At 44.2% G+C, this 14,853-nt stretch overlaps 1 protein-coding gene across 2 annotated transcripts in view; it reads right to left on the bottom strand.

Annotated features, from left to right (window-relative positions):
• SKI (SKI proto-oncogene) overlaps nucleotides 1-14,364 on the bottom strand; it is a 127,722-nt gene extending 113,358 nt beyond the window's left edge. Inside the window, exons 1-2 of one of the 2 annotated variants that reach the window (XM_080381277.1) lie at nucleotides 3,023-14,364; nucleotides 1,985-2,906 (exon numbers count right to left, since the gene is read on the bottom strand). In XM_080381277.1, the coding sequence (XP_080237403.1) occupies nucleotides 1,985-2,896 (912 nt within the window). In that variant the 5' untranslated portion in view covers nucleotides 2,897-2,906; nucleotides 3,023-14,364. Of the gene's footprint in view, nucleotides 1-1,984 lie in introns of both variants that reach the window. The other variant, XM_080381276.1, reaches the window with a different exon arrangement.
• Nucleotides 14,365-14,853: the final 489 nt, after the last annotated feature.

Raw genomic sequence — 14,853 nt, forward strand, 5'->3', positions numbered from 1 at the left:
GGGGGGAAAGTGCCTGCTGTGTTCTGAACTAGGACCTATTAAAGGGTTCCCAAAAAACTCAGACCAAGCCAAAATTTAGTACTCTCTTCTTATTCTCCACCTGCAACCTCACCTGGGGTGCTGGATAAATTATACAATTCAACAGAATGCTGTAAAAGCCTTTTCTTACAAGGAAAGCACACCTCTACTAACAGTCATTTTAGTTAAAGTCTGGAAATGACTGAGCTAGGAACAGAGTACTTTTCTAGAGCAAGAACGTGGAGATTTCTTAAATTTGCTTCCCAAACGAAGTATGCCCTAGAAAATTCATTTCCTGACATGAAAAATGCCTCCACTTTCAGAGCCCTATTCTCCTCTCACAGACATTCGTATACATCTATCCCACCATTCCATCTTAGCACATGATTGACAGAGAATAGACAAGCCATTAAAAACACATCCACCTCCAACCACGGAGATAATGTGGCTCATTACAGCCTAGCTTTGTCACAGCAGTTCTGACACTCAAGCGGGAGGAAAAGGAGGGGTGAGGACATGGACTGAAACGGGGGCTCAGCACAAGACCAGGACAGAAACTGGAACTTGAGTGAGACTCTGTTCCTTAATCAAAAACCGTGGAGGCCGATCAAATGGGTAAACTAGGCCTCTTAAGCTAGCTGTAGCAATTACCGCATTGTTTGCGGAGGGTATTTTAAAAACCCTGGGTTTTGTTTGGGTATTTTTGAGACTTTTTTAGAAATAAAAGCTGTATTTAAGTCTCAGTGTGTGTCCGCCCCTTTAAACAGGTATTTGGTAATTTAATTAAGAATTTTACTGAACATTCTCAGTGCTTTAAACGTTGCTTCTCTTTTTGAGGCTTGTGTCATTGCCTTCCACTCCAAACACATAAAACCAAAGAAAAGTGTGGAAATCTTTAACAAATGAGGCAGAACGCAATCAACAAACTTGCAGTTTAAAACTCAGTAGGTAAGAGTTTGCTTTAACCTTATATTGGGGCAAGGGGGGGGGGGGGGGGGGGGGGCGGGAGCGGGCAGGGAAATTGCTCATCCCACAGCCAGTTGCACCATCGCCAGCTAGCCAGACATCCCGGTGTCTGTCAGCAAGTCCTCAAGGCCTTGTGGCACTGCTGCCCATTGCTCAGGACTGGTGCCAGATGCCAAGGCGGCCTCCCACCCACACACCAAGGATTCTGGGATCTACAGGCAGCTCAGACTGAAAGAAAAACAAAAGACACCTAAAAAAAAACCGTGCTTTAGCTGTCTGCCTCAGCACAGCATGGCATACCTTAAGAAGCTGCTGCAGCTGGCCCTAGACAGATTCTTTTACTGAATGTATACATAATCCAATACACAAAAGCCTGTCTGGTGGGGAGATTCAGACTCCACAGGGATACTCTAAAAGCAAAGAATTATCCATTCACGCTCCTCACACTTAACCTGAACACCATCAACCTGCATTACTGTCAGATTTTTTTCTTAGCAGCCACATTTTAATTTCAAGACAAGCACTGAGACAATTTAGCCCCCACCTCCACCCGTGGCGGCATGCAGTTTATCGTTTGTATTTGCGCCTGGGGCGATCAGTAACTGTTACTTGTTTTCTGCTTCTTCCTTGTCTCGACCCCTAACTGAAGCTCTTAGGACCCGAAATCACATACTTCCTGCTGAAGTCTGGGGTAGTGCGATAGGTTTCAAAGATCAGGTTCCATGTACAGTAAGATATGCAAACACACACGTATGATTTAAACTCCCAACTACCGTGTTCAGAACACAACCAGAGGAAAAAAGGTGCCATCTCAAAACACTGCTCGTCTACATTAACACACACGTGGTGAGAATTAAAAACAGGATTAGATTGCTAAATGACCCAAAGGAAAAAGCAGCTGGTAACAAATTGGCTATATCAATGGATGTTACCGAAATTACATAAAATTTTTCTTTCTCCCCACCTCCTCACCCCCTTAAAAATTAAAGGCATCACTTACCCTGGGGGCTTTCCTCTTGTATTTGTTGTTATAGTCAAATTTTTCTTTCATTTCGTCTAAGAGCTGGCCCAGTCTAGCTTTCTCCTCTTTCCCAGTGTAATCCTGGCTGAGGAGAATATAGGATCTCCAGTTTGCAGAGTCAAAGCCCCAGTGGCAAGTCCTGTTTTCCAGCGATTTGTGAGAGTGGACCACAAATTTGTGAGGTGGGTACATAAGCCTGCAGTCCAAGCACTGGATGCAGGCTGCGCTGGGGTTACTGTAAAGCTCTGGCACCAAGAGTCCCTTACACTTCCCAAAGCACTCATGATACACCTTGAAGCTCTTCTCTGTAAGCTCCAGCTCAATTGTGCTAGAGAATTCCTTCTTGCAGTGGGGAGGATAGGTGCCACCATAAAGCAAGGCGTTACAAAGCCTCTCAGCATCAGTTTTAGTGATGAGCCCGCAGGAAGGAGCAGAGAAGGGCAGGATGCCCATGACTTTGAGGATTTCCAGCTGGTCAGCAGTGCATCTGGAGCAGTAAATATGTAGCTCATCACACACCGAATTAATCTGCTGCAGGGAGAAGTCCCTGAGCACCGAGTTCAGGATCTGGGGCAAGCAAAGCCGCTTTTCTCCACCCACCACGAAGCAGGAGATGGTTTCCCCTTCCAGGATGGTCTCGCACCTCTCTGTGGATCTGTCCGAGGGCATGAAGAAGGGACCAGGCATTACCGGAGGAGGCTGGATAGGGGGCAGATGCAGTACAGGTTCTGCTGGGTCTTTGCCATTGTCTTTCTTGTACATCTCCTGTGCCCATCGTGCTGAGAAAGCAGCAGGGCCACCCAGGGAGCTCATAGAGCTCAGATGAAACTGTTCCAAGGTCTTCTGCAGTCCTGGATGAGGCTGGAAGCTGCTTCTACTTACAGTCTCCATTTTTTAGTTTCTATTCCCAAAATAAACAACAAAAATCCCCAGTTATCTTCCACCCTGGTACAAATCCACTTAAGGGATTATTATTTTTTTTAAGAAAAAAATTATGAACAAAATAAAACAACCCACCCCTGGTTTTTTTCCTTCTTCCCACTCAGGTTTAACAATCCACTAACGAATAGGAAATAAATCCTTTTGTATGCGTGTCTCTCTCTTCTTTCTTTTCTCTTGGTTCGTTACAATTTCAAAACCTCCAAGTCTCCAAGCTGCCCCGATGGAGCAGAGAGTCACGGCAAAAAGAGGTCTTCATCCGAGCACTCACCCCCTCAGCCAACCCCCCAGGCAAACCAATCCCGCCTCCCACACCTCCACCACACACACTCACACTCTCTCTCTCTCTCTCTCTCTCTCACACACACACGCCACCCACAGAAATACAAAAAGTCTGTGCCACGCTCCGAGCACCAGGGGCTCAAATATGTTCTGGCGGCTGCTGCTTCTCTGCAGTAATCACCCTTCTGTCCATATCCACCGAAAGGAAGGCGCGGGGGAGTAAAGTAAAAAGCAGGAGGAGGAAGAAAGCTTGGTCTGTGGAAGGGAACAACGCAGAAGAAAAGGAAAAGGCCCAAATCTCTGGCACTTCCAAAACGGCGCGGGGGCTTCGGACGGGCAAAAGCAGGCTCCCTTCCCCCTCGTGGTCCCTCAGCTTGATCTGGGAGGACTCCTTGTCTCTCGGTTCGTCTTTCTTCCCTTATTTCTCTCGGTCTTCTCGGCGTGCCGTGGGGAGCCGCGGTAACAGAGCGCACATCCTCCCAGCTCCTCTTTCCAGCAGAGACTGAGAGTGCCTGAGAGCTGAGCTAATGCAGGCTGGCTCAGCCTCCCTCACTCCTCCTCCCCCCCTCTGTTTGTTGGTGTCTGCCTCAGTCATTGAATCCCAGCCAAGAATGTGACCAACTCCCCAGGCCGGGCTCTTCCAGGAACAGCGGCCGCCTCCCCCCTCCGCTCTGCGCCGAGCTCCTGCACAGGCAGGCGCGCAGCGCGGCCCCGGGCGGCAGCGCCGGGGAGGGAGGGTAAACTGCTGGGTTCACAGACCGCCGCGCCGCGAAGGAGGGGCGGTAGGGCGAGGGCTTTTCCCTTTCGCCGCTCGCTTTCTGGACAGCGGTGAAAAGGGAGCAAGCGAGAACGCTTCTGCCGGCTGCTCACTGAGCGCAGGCACGCCGCAGAAACGCCGTCCGTCGCAAAACCTGCTCTCAACGCCCAAGTTCAACTTCGAGCACACGCCCCTCTCCACGAACCGAAATCGCAGGCGTGCAAACGCGATGTACGGCCGAAAACAGCACACCCCGGCAGCGCATTCTGGGGTGCGCAGCGTGGCCAGCCGCACACTGGCTGCACCCGGCGCGACGTGCACACGCGGTCCCTGCTCTCGACACACGTCACACGCGACGCCTGTGCGCTCTTCACAAGTGGCAGGAGCGTGAGGCACACAGCAACACAGGTGTGCAGGGGGGCAGGTGAGCTGCCCAAGTCCCCGCCGAGGCGGGGCCGGGGAGCAATAAACACACTGCTCGCAAACGCGGGCAGGTCGGTACCGCTACGGCCGCACACGGCGGCGGGGCATGTCCGGGGCCGGCGGGCACGCCACACCGCCCGCCCGCGCCGTAGGCCCAGGGGCGAGCGCCCCCTGCCGAGCGCCGCCGGCCGAGGGTCCCCCGCCACCGGCCCCGAACGCCGCGGGCAAAGCACTGCCGCCCTGGGCGCTGCCACGCTGCTGGCGGCGATGCTGCTCAGGTCGGGAATGAGGTGCTCGCTAGTCTCTGTTAATTTCACATTTCAAAGCACAAAATCTGGCTTCTCCCTTTTTTTCCATGGGCTGCATAACTGGAATCCTAAAAAAATAACTGCGCCCAGCGCTGAGGGCGAAGGTAAGAACCAAGCTTGAAAGGTTACGTCTGGTATCTCCCCAGCTCTGTCAGCCTGCCTGTGCCAAAAAAAAGGCCAGAGAGCAATTCCACACCAATACAGTTGTTAAAACACTACTTGTAATGCAATGGTGGCTTTAAGCACTCCTCGTTGCATGGAGTCTTGCTATGCTGCCTGCGTGGTGCAGAAGTTGAGTGCTCAGTCTCCTCCAAAAGACTTTACATTACAAAAGCAGAAAAAACAGGTAGATCGGGACAAAAGAGGAGGAATGGACAGACAAATACCCAAACACTCTTTTAAAAAGCAAGCAGAAACCAAAAATACCTCGATTTACTCAGAATCAATGCAATGGGGCAGGGAACACAGCAAGCTCTCATATTTCAGTTGTATTTTTTTATTCTGAAATCCCATTCTGAGTAAAGGAGAGAGGTGTCACAGACTGGCAAAAGCACTTTGATCTTGCAACTAAATCAGCATTCCTCCAGAGAGGAACCTGCTCAGCATCCAGCCCAGACATCGAGCCTTCAGCTACTAAAGGGGAGTTCAGAGAAGGCAAGAACCAAACACATTGGTCCAAGCCATCAGTCACATCTTCGTGCGTGGAGAGAAGACACTTAGAGAAGCTTTACCAAATTATTATAGAAAACCATTAGCGGCAGGTAGTACCCTTTACGTTTCTGTCTATATAATGCATCACACATGGATTTACTGATCCACAAGTGGAATTTTTAGCTATTACCACAATAGTGAGGCCTGAAGACATGATCTAACAATGCAGGCCATTTGTTGATTCCTGACGCTAAAGAGGTTACCACAGTAAGAGAAAGCAGGGCTAGGAATATTCTTCACTGAGTAACAAGGGTACCTAAAAAGGTTTTAGTTAAGAATAACTTTCAGTAATACCCTTCATAAACTATGTATGGCACCTTTTGGTAATATGAAAGACATCTATGACATTCCATCCATTCCATCATTTCCAAACCAAAGGGTGTGCCTTATTAGAAAGAAACCCCCTCCCACTGCCCAGCCTCATCTTAGAAAAGTTCTTACAGTGGCGAGGGAGAAGCACCGCATACAGAATGAAGTCCATTAGGGATCAGGCAGACAGACTGACTGCCATTGAAGGTACTCAGACACAATGGAGACCAGCAGCAGAATAATTCCCTAGATGGATTTAGTCCAGTTTCAGTCATCTTTCTTTTTTTTTTTTTTCAACTCACTAAAATATAAATGGCCAAATATACTCAAACATCACACATGGAGTTCCCGACTCTTTTAAAGAACAAAATGAATGCTTGTGGGAAGCCTGGGTAGCAATGAAGAAGCTTCTTAGCTTCTTAGCTCTGGAAGCTGGTTTTGTTGCCCTCCCCCTCCTTTACCCCCCTAAAAAGAAAGGACAGCAGTAACTGCAGTTCATTTTAAGGGAGGTGCCATTTTCCCTTCCAAATGACTCTTTCCTGCAAGTAAATCACAGGATCATGCATCAGATTGTTTATGGGTGGAATTCATAAACAGAATTCCTGAAGCAGAGGGGGCTACCAAGAAGACAGGAAGGATGGTCTTGTGGTTAAGATGGAAAACTCAGGACATCTGGGGTCTATTCCCAGATCTCCCACAGACTTCCTGTTGCCTTGGGCAAGTTGTTTAGTCTCTCTGTGCCTCAGTTTCTGTATCTGCAATATCCAGATGGTGACCAATTAGAGTGGCAGCTTCTGAATGTAAAATCATGACAGGAGAGAAGCAAGTTTTCAACTCCTGCAGTAACAATACAGGAAAACTTCCATTTTTTTATGTCCCACAGACTGCAGAATTTAACAGCAGCAGGGCAGGAGAAGGGCGAGCGATGAGAGCTGTTGTTTGGGATTAAGGTGGCAGTGGCTGCCGAAGTCTCTGCCTCTCTGCCTCCCCTGATGACAGACTGAGAGCACTGCGCATCTTAAAAGCATATTAATCTTTCCCCCAGTAACTGTTTGTCTTGCTCCAGTTCCAAAGCCCTCTAGCTGGAGAAAGGAGAGGGGAAAAATATCTCCAAGGAAGGGCCCTAACACCACACTGTTTTTCTCACTCTCTCCCTCATCTCCTCCCCCTCTCCATTGGCTTCAAGGCCAACAGCTCCTGGAACACAAACACTCTTGTAAACTTCTGAACCACACAGCCCTATGGTGGGTGGGTGTTTGCTCCCTGCCTGCCAGTTCCAATCCACCCACAGATTCCAAAGGCCCAGAACAAAAAGCAGACTCCATTTTCCATATTTAACAGGCAATTCGTTTCCCTCCCCATCGCCTTCATTTGCAGAACTTGGTGCCTCTCACAAGTATCGCGCCCCACCTTTTACACGTTCCCCAAGTGGAGGGTATCATGTTTATGCATATGTTTATATAGGCATATGAGAAGTATATTCTAAACGAATTCACACCCGGTCCCCCTCTGGTTTTATCAAGGACCATGCTGTATATTGCAGCTATTTGACAAAACATTTGGGAAGGGCCTATTGTGAAGATTGTGAAGAAGGAAGGTCAGTGAAAAATAAAAGCGTAGGGGCAAATGTGACACATCAAAATTCCTCCTGTAACTCACGTAAGACAGTAAATTCTTCACGGCAGCAAACTCCTAATCTCTCCATGTTTGCATTGTATATATTAATTTCTAACTGTGACGTTCCAGTACTGAAGTAAAACACTTTCTGCATGACCAGGGTACTTCTTCCCTCCTTTTCTTTAGAGACTATCCATTAAAGGTCATCATTTTCATTGATCATTTCCCTTACAGTGAAACTGGGGAATGCCAAACTATCCAGAATCTGCAGAGTAAGGTTTCAAACTCTCTGTTGAAAAAGATATCTGAAAGTCATGTGGTCTTTTTCAATCAAATATTTCAGTTTTTCCTCAACACACAGATTCCACTTACAGAAAATTATTTCACAAATGTGTATTCACTTCATATCTTCTTGGCTAAAACAAATTTTGAAACTTTTCTTTTTAAAGAGACCACAACTTTTTGTACATATTTCTTAGATATGTACTGAATTAAGAGAATTTAAAAACATCTAAAAAGCCACAAGAAAAAAAAAAAACATTATTCAGTCACATTTAAGATGAGCCAAAGAAAAAATTTCACTGTCTGAGAAGGTCAGCAATGGATCCATGTCAACAAAAAAGTTCTCTTCTTTTAATTAATGGAAAAATCAACTATTTACACAATGCCTTTCAGGTCAAAGAGCTTAGTGAGGGGGGTAAGACTTCTATGGTATTTATCACCTATCAAGTCCCACCATTTTCTAGGTGAGCTTTGCAACACTGCACAGCCTTGAAAATCTAACCCGTATACTACACTTCACACAGACTGGTTACAGGTTTAATTTACATACTAATAGCTTTTTTACAGTTATTTTAGGCGTTTACTGTGCTCCAAGCAGTGGCAAGATCTATTCTGGGAGCAGTAAAACCAAAATTGTTAATTGTGAGATTGTAAGTGGGGAGGTGGGATATAGGTAGATGTAAAACTTTCTGAAATTGCGGAATTACACGAGTTGGCAGTTGGTGAAGATTTCTTAAGGTGACTTTGGATAAGCAGGAGGTCATTCCAGTGGGGAATTCCACTCTCAAAAAAGCACATGGGAAGCAGAGCTGGAACTGATCTGGGTTTTTCTGGCATTCTCAGGGCACCCTCTGTGAAACTTACTGCAGTGTTCTGGCTATAGGGAAAATCAGTCATCACTATTTGGATCAATAAGCCAACGAGCTCAGGGCTTAGTGGTCACTTTCTCTTCATGAAGCTGTTCAGCATTTAGAAAGTCTCTAACAGGTAAACCAGGAGAACAGCAGCACATTTCACCTACTGTCTCTAGCCCAGTTCAAACAGCAGCAAAAACAAGTAGAATTTTTTCCACTTGTCTGATGGCACAGAGCAATATGCACTTCACCTTGCTGTTCTACTCTCCAGCCCTCTCCACCACAAGCTGAAGAAACAGACACCTTATCATTTACTGGACTTAATTCTTTCTCTTTTCAAGAGAAAGTATGGATGATTCTAGTTTCCAGAATCCACCTGTGGAAGTCTGATCACCTTCTAAGGCACATATGCTGTCTCAGTGCTATTGCAAGGAGTTTCTGAGAAATGCAAGAAATAGAGGGTTGTTTTTTTCTTTCAGGGAGCCTTGAAGTTTTGCCCTCTACACGTGCCTGAAAAATCTTTTTTTTTTTTTTATTTTTTTTATTTTGAAGATCTTAATACTGCCTTTATGGCAATAAAGGCCAGACCTAAGCTCTTAACATTAAGCATCCAAAGAATGATCTTGATTTTCAGTAACTGACATGCAACCAAATCTCTTAGTAATTAAGAGTCAAAAATAGCTAGGCCTTGCCATTCATTCCTCTCAGACAATTTTTGAAGGTGTTACCATTCAAAAGGATAATCCAATGCACAAAGCAAGATTGTAATCATGCAGCATCTCTACCTTCAGTTGCCCAGTAGCTTGTAGGGTCCAAACCACAGGAAGACTGAGAAAGCAAGTCCAGAGCGAGGACAGAAAAGCAAAGCTCCCCTTTCACAGATTATTCCCAATCCAGCCATGCTTTGTGCTTCCAATGAAAATACCCAAGTTGTATATTTTGAACAGCAAAGGCTAAGGAGCTACAGGGCTGACCTCTACCTCCTGGAAGCCAGAGCCAGCTTGGCTGTACCACATAAAAATCTTCTACCATTTGAGAGAAACTCAAGACCAAGGAATAAACTGAAGAGAAAAAAAATCACAGTAACAGAATTTGGGAATGCTGGAAACAGACTCTGAGGCAATGCACAAAGCAGGCATACGTAAAACAGAAGAGATCTTACCTTCTTCCCTTTTAGCATCTGTGACCTGGGCATACATGGTAAAGCAAACTCTGACTAGAATGCTGCTCCTCTCCAGGGTCTTGCCTCTCCTTTCTCTGCCAAACAGATTGGTTTAATATCTGATCTTTTCAATGGTGGAAGCTAGCTATGCTGTATTTTATGGGTTTGGTTCATTTAAATGATTATATTTTACCAGCTTCTGCCACCACTAAGGAGAGAATCCCAGGGATTCAGAAGTCATCGTTATTTTCTTAACTCCGTGCACAATTCTTGGTTCCTGTCCAGCTCAGCTCCATAGCCTATCTCCTATATCTTTTACTTCTTTCCAAAGTACAGGACCTCTTGATCAATATACATCTTGTATTCCTCTCTATTCCATCCTCAGAGGATAATCATCTAGGATAAGATTTGGCCTTTAAGCTCAGGTTACAACAACCGATGCTTTTTGCTCCAGAAGTCCTTAGTGCTGGCCAGCATAGCAGCTATCACGCTAACACAATTCAGCAGGCTATTCAGAACAAAAGCTGCCTGACTCTACTGAACTTAAGAACTGGCTTGAAATATCACAGAGTATGACTAATAGGCATACATCCATGATTAATATATGTAATGAACACACAACCTGCCTAAAACATGACTTGGTCTCACACCTAAAATTCACATTTAAATTGCAAGAAAGCACCAGGCATCCTAGGAAATATAGGAGGTGAGGGGTTGTTAAAAGCACATGAAAGAGCTCTCCATCTTTTAGAATTTTTTTGTCCCAAGTTGCCTGGTATGTTGCTCAGGGCTGCCTCTCCCACCCACACACTCTGTACCTACATGCCCCAGTGGACGCTGCCAAACACCTTATTAAAAAAAAAAAGACATGCTTGCTACCGCCAATAAAAAAATTAATTTACTGGAAAAAGTGTGAGTTAGAGAAGGGAATACAAGCTGGAACTCTTGGGATTCCCAAAGGAGCTTACAGAATAGTCGTTAGGTGACTCAGGGCTGCACAGACTTTGTCATTTATATTAAAATAGGATCTTTCTTTTCTCAGCTTATCCAGCAATAAGCAAACAAGGCATAGCATACACATCCAACAGAGGAAGGGATAAGAATACACAGACAAAGCCCTGTCCCTGTAAAAAGAGCAACTGAACTGTTACTATCTACCCTCAGCATTTCCTCCTAGCATGGTTCTTACTCAGGCTATTACCAAATAGTCACTATCACCATCTTAGGGAATTAAAATCAACACATTTAAGTTAAACCTAAGACTTAAGCAAAGTAGCTCCTATAGCTTAGGGCTTATAGATGTCTAGTGTATCCCAAAGCAATCAGTATCAAAGGAAATGAGTGGGCCAACCTTGCACTACAGGAGTTCCTGATTAGCAAAACCTCAGCTTTGAGCTTCACCAAAACAAAGTGGGTTAACTCCCCTCCCTTGCCCTCCCACACACACTCTATCATGCAGAGAAGCTGTGGGAATACTGATTTGATCTGCTGCAGCTGCTGTGGTGAGTAAAAGGGCAACAGTGCTGGGCTCTACAGCTATCATGTATCAACTTGCGTGATGGTACGATTAATAGTGCCTCATTTCCATTTCACCTGAAACCCATGTGCAAGTTTAAGGCCAAACATTCCCTTCCTCAATAGCTTCTCAGAGACTCCATGGAATTCACATCTCTCTTCTGTAATCTCTTCCATCTTTGAGATAGTTTCTCATCAACACAATATCCATATTTTGCAAATAATATTGATATGCTTAAGTGCACCTTTGCTAGAAAGACTATGTAAGACCTTATTATCTGCTAGCTGGGTTATCACTAAGGCTTCTGAATCTAGTCCCTTTTCTCATGTTCTTTGGAACATACTTTACAACAGTTCAAGATCCAAAATCATGGCAGGGAATGTGCCCCACAGTCTGCCCGAAATTTAGGATATCTACCCCTTGTTGTAAAGTGATCGTCTATCTGCTGGTCTGACATGTGAACCTGCAATTTATTTTAAAGGCCTGCGTCTCCTATAAATAACCCACAGAGCACTAGGCACTCTATGGAGATTAAGTGCTTGCATCATCACTTCAGTAATTCAGAATGTGCTGTCCTAAAAATGTGGAATTTCTACTCCTTTCTCACAAATTCTTATGGGTTGATCTCATATTTATTTTATTTATGGGCTTTCTGAATGAACCTGTGATTAAAGCATATGCACACCTCATTAGCATAATGAGATTTTTCTTACAAGCATGTAATGAAAAAGAAACAAATTCATACTGTCATTTTACAGATGTGGAACTGAGGAACAGAGAGGATATACAACTGGCTTAAGGCCACACTGAAGATCTTTATCAGAAACTAAATCTTTTACCAAGTTAAAATCAACTGCTTTAACTTAATATTTTTTCTAACAAAACTCCACTGGTATTCCTAGAACTATTCCCAAATAAAATTTGTGTGAGAAGAGAATCCAGCACTAAAAGACAGAAGGGGTTTGGGGCTGGTTTGTTTGGTTTTGTCCATAAGACCTCATTCATACTCCAGTGGGCAAGACAGGCTGCTTTCTGAATCAGACACTTCAGACACCCTCAGTGTGGTAGAATCAGGTAATGAAAGTTCTCCACAGAACTGGCATTCACTGAAATGCCTGCGACTTTACATTGCCCCATTCTTTTTTTCAGGAAAAGACATCATTTCAGTTTCTAAACAGCTTAGATTGTCAGATTAGTTTTTACATAAAGCATTTCCATTTCAAGTTTCTTCAATTTTTAATTAGCCATGCCAGAAAAGAGGAGTGCAAAAGCTAGCAACAAGCAATGTTAAGGCAGCAGGTTCTCAATATCACAACCCTTGTGTCACAGCAGAAGGACATTTCAGCAGCCTACTCTCTTCTAGCTATACAGAGCAGAAAGGCAATGTTTCAGCATGACTTGCATGGGTACTGCTCAAATAAGCTTACACCACAGACTTCCAGTGAGTTTCACTTCTGTTTCCAACAGTCCTACACTTTCAGTATTCCCTATGTCTATATGCATAGTACTTATGTAGATTATACCCACTTCACTTGTCCTGTGTGGCACTCTGACAAAAAAATGGTCTCCAGAACAATTAGAGTTTAATATTATTTTAAGCAAGTGAGGAACTCATATTCATAAGCTTTACAGAATCCATAGGTATAGCATTTGTATTTAAAACAAAACAAATCAGTGACTGTGAGAGGAAGGATGGCAGGAAAGTCTGGCCCTGCTTAGATTCCCCTTTTTCATCTCCACCCTTCAAAAACTTCTAGCAGATTTCTTTTCTGCATGTGGCAGGCCTGAGAATGGTACTCTCCCTCCCATCTTCCTACTATCCATCATGTAATGGAAAGCCCATCTTGAAGCAATGATCATGTCTGTACTGTGCATACTGCAGCATTACCACTAGGACCCAAGATCCATCAGCTAACATGCCAGCTGGCACCTTTCCCTCCCCTCTGCTTTCTTTCCCTGAGCAGGAGAAACCATTCATTGCCTTCTGGGGCTAGCACTGGACCCACACTGTTCTTAGTAATGAATGCAACCTGTTCTAACGAATGTGAAGCTTATTTGTGAGTGTGGAGCTGCACTCAATTGCCTGACATTTCACATTTCTCACCATAAATCTGGGTAACACTTTATTTTAATTACTGGGACATTTTCTAACTTTTATTGTTTCTGGCAAACACAGGCAAAATGAGCTCATTCATTATATAAGGTATGTGAGCTATTTCTTCAGGGGAAATTGTGTTCTATATTATCCTTGCCATCCAACAAGATGCCATTCACCTCTCTTCTAGATGTCATTAAGTATCACACAGACTGAGAATAATTAACTAATCTTTTCCTGAATGACAGAGACCTTGGAACATGATCCATCCATCCATCCATCCATCCATCTTTCTGCATTTCTAACACACCCATTAATGTTAGTGACTAAGGGGCAACACATCTCATGCCTTTTTCACATCTCCACTCTAAAATGGGTGTAGATACTACCTTGAGATGATACAAATTCCAAACTGCAAATTTCAGACCCTGATTTGATTTCACCAGGGCAATTTTGATCTATATGTGTTACATAGACCAACACAAGAAACAGCAAGCTGACAAAACTGATGAGCACTGCACTCCTCAGGAAGATGCTGTGTATTGAGGACTAGGTGTCAGAGACTGCAGTCAGGGCCCTGGAGAGAACTGAAGGATTTTACAAGTGCCTTGAAGCCATGATGTAAAAATTCCTTTATATTCCCCCTGGCCCCCAGCAAAATTCTGTAACTTCGTTAAGATGAACTCTACAATAGACTGGAGAGCTTGAACTCCTTGCTCTTCAAGGTCAAATCAGTAGACCTGCTGCAGAAAAATCACACTCAGCATCTCCAGATCTTATTTGTCACACAGCAATCAGTGCCAAATCTCAAATGGAGTCCACACAAAAATTAAGTTTAGGCTCTCTGTCTCCATAATGATAATTTAGGGCCAAGACGCAGTAGGTGCTGAACACTTTGTAGGCAATATAACCTGTCACTTGTAAAACCAGGCCATTACTTTTCAACTAGTGAATTCAGACCGGACTGGAGAAATCATAACTCAGGCCACCTCTTTTGACAATTGTTTAAGCTTTAGAAATTGACTCCTGCCCTTGGGCTGTGGAGCAACACCTCTCCCCTTGTCTGTGCATTACATCCTCTCCTCAGACTGTACCTTCCTTGTTCATACTGCTGAGCCTGAGATGATGGAATTGGCCATTTGCCCAGGTGGAGTAAAAAAAAAAAAAAAAGCAGTTACTGTAATGGAATGGCTTTCTGACTTTTCTGAATACAGTAAGTGAAAATCCCATGCAGATAGTGCATAGCATGTTTAATGACTCACACTCCGCATTTTCACCAGGGAAAAATTTCAGGCCTGCACTCAGTTAAAAGATGGAAATTTTTATAAAACTTCCATTGTGATATGGTACCATCTGTTCAGAAATTAACAAAAACAAAATCGAAGTGAATTGGTTGATTTTCTTTCTTTCTTTTTCTTGTAGTAAGAGCTTTCTGTTTTATAGATGAGATGTGAATCTTCAGGGGGGGAGGGATGTGAGCATATGCAAATCAGTAAAAACCAAAAAAAATAGAAACCAATCTAGTTGCTTGCTAGCTTTGGGCAAATTTGACTCCTGAAAAGTAAACTATTCTATACACTACGGCCATTTTCT

Source organism: Falco punctatus (assembly GCF_963210335.1).
Source record: "Falco punctatus genome assembly, chromosome: 3".
Lineage (NCBI taxonomy): Eukaryota > Metazoa > Chordata > Aves > Falconiformes > Falconidae > Falco > Falco punctatus.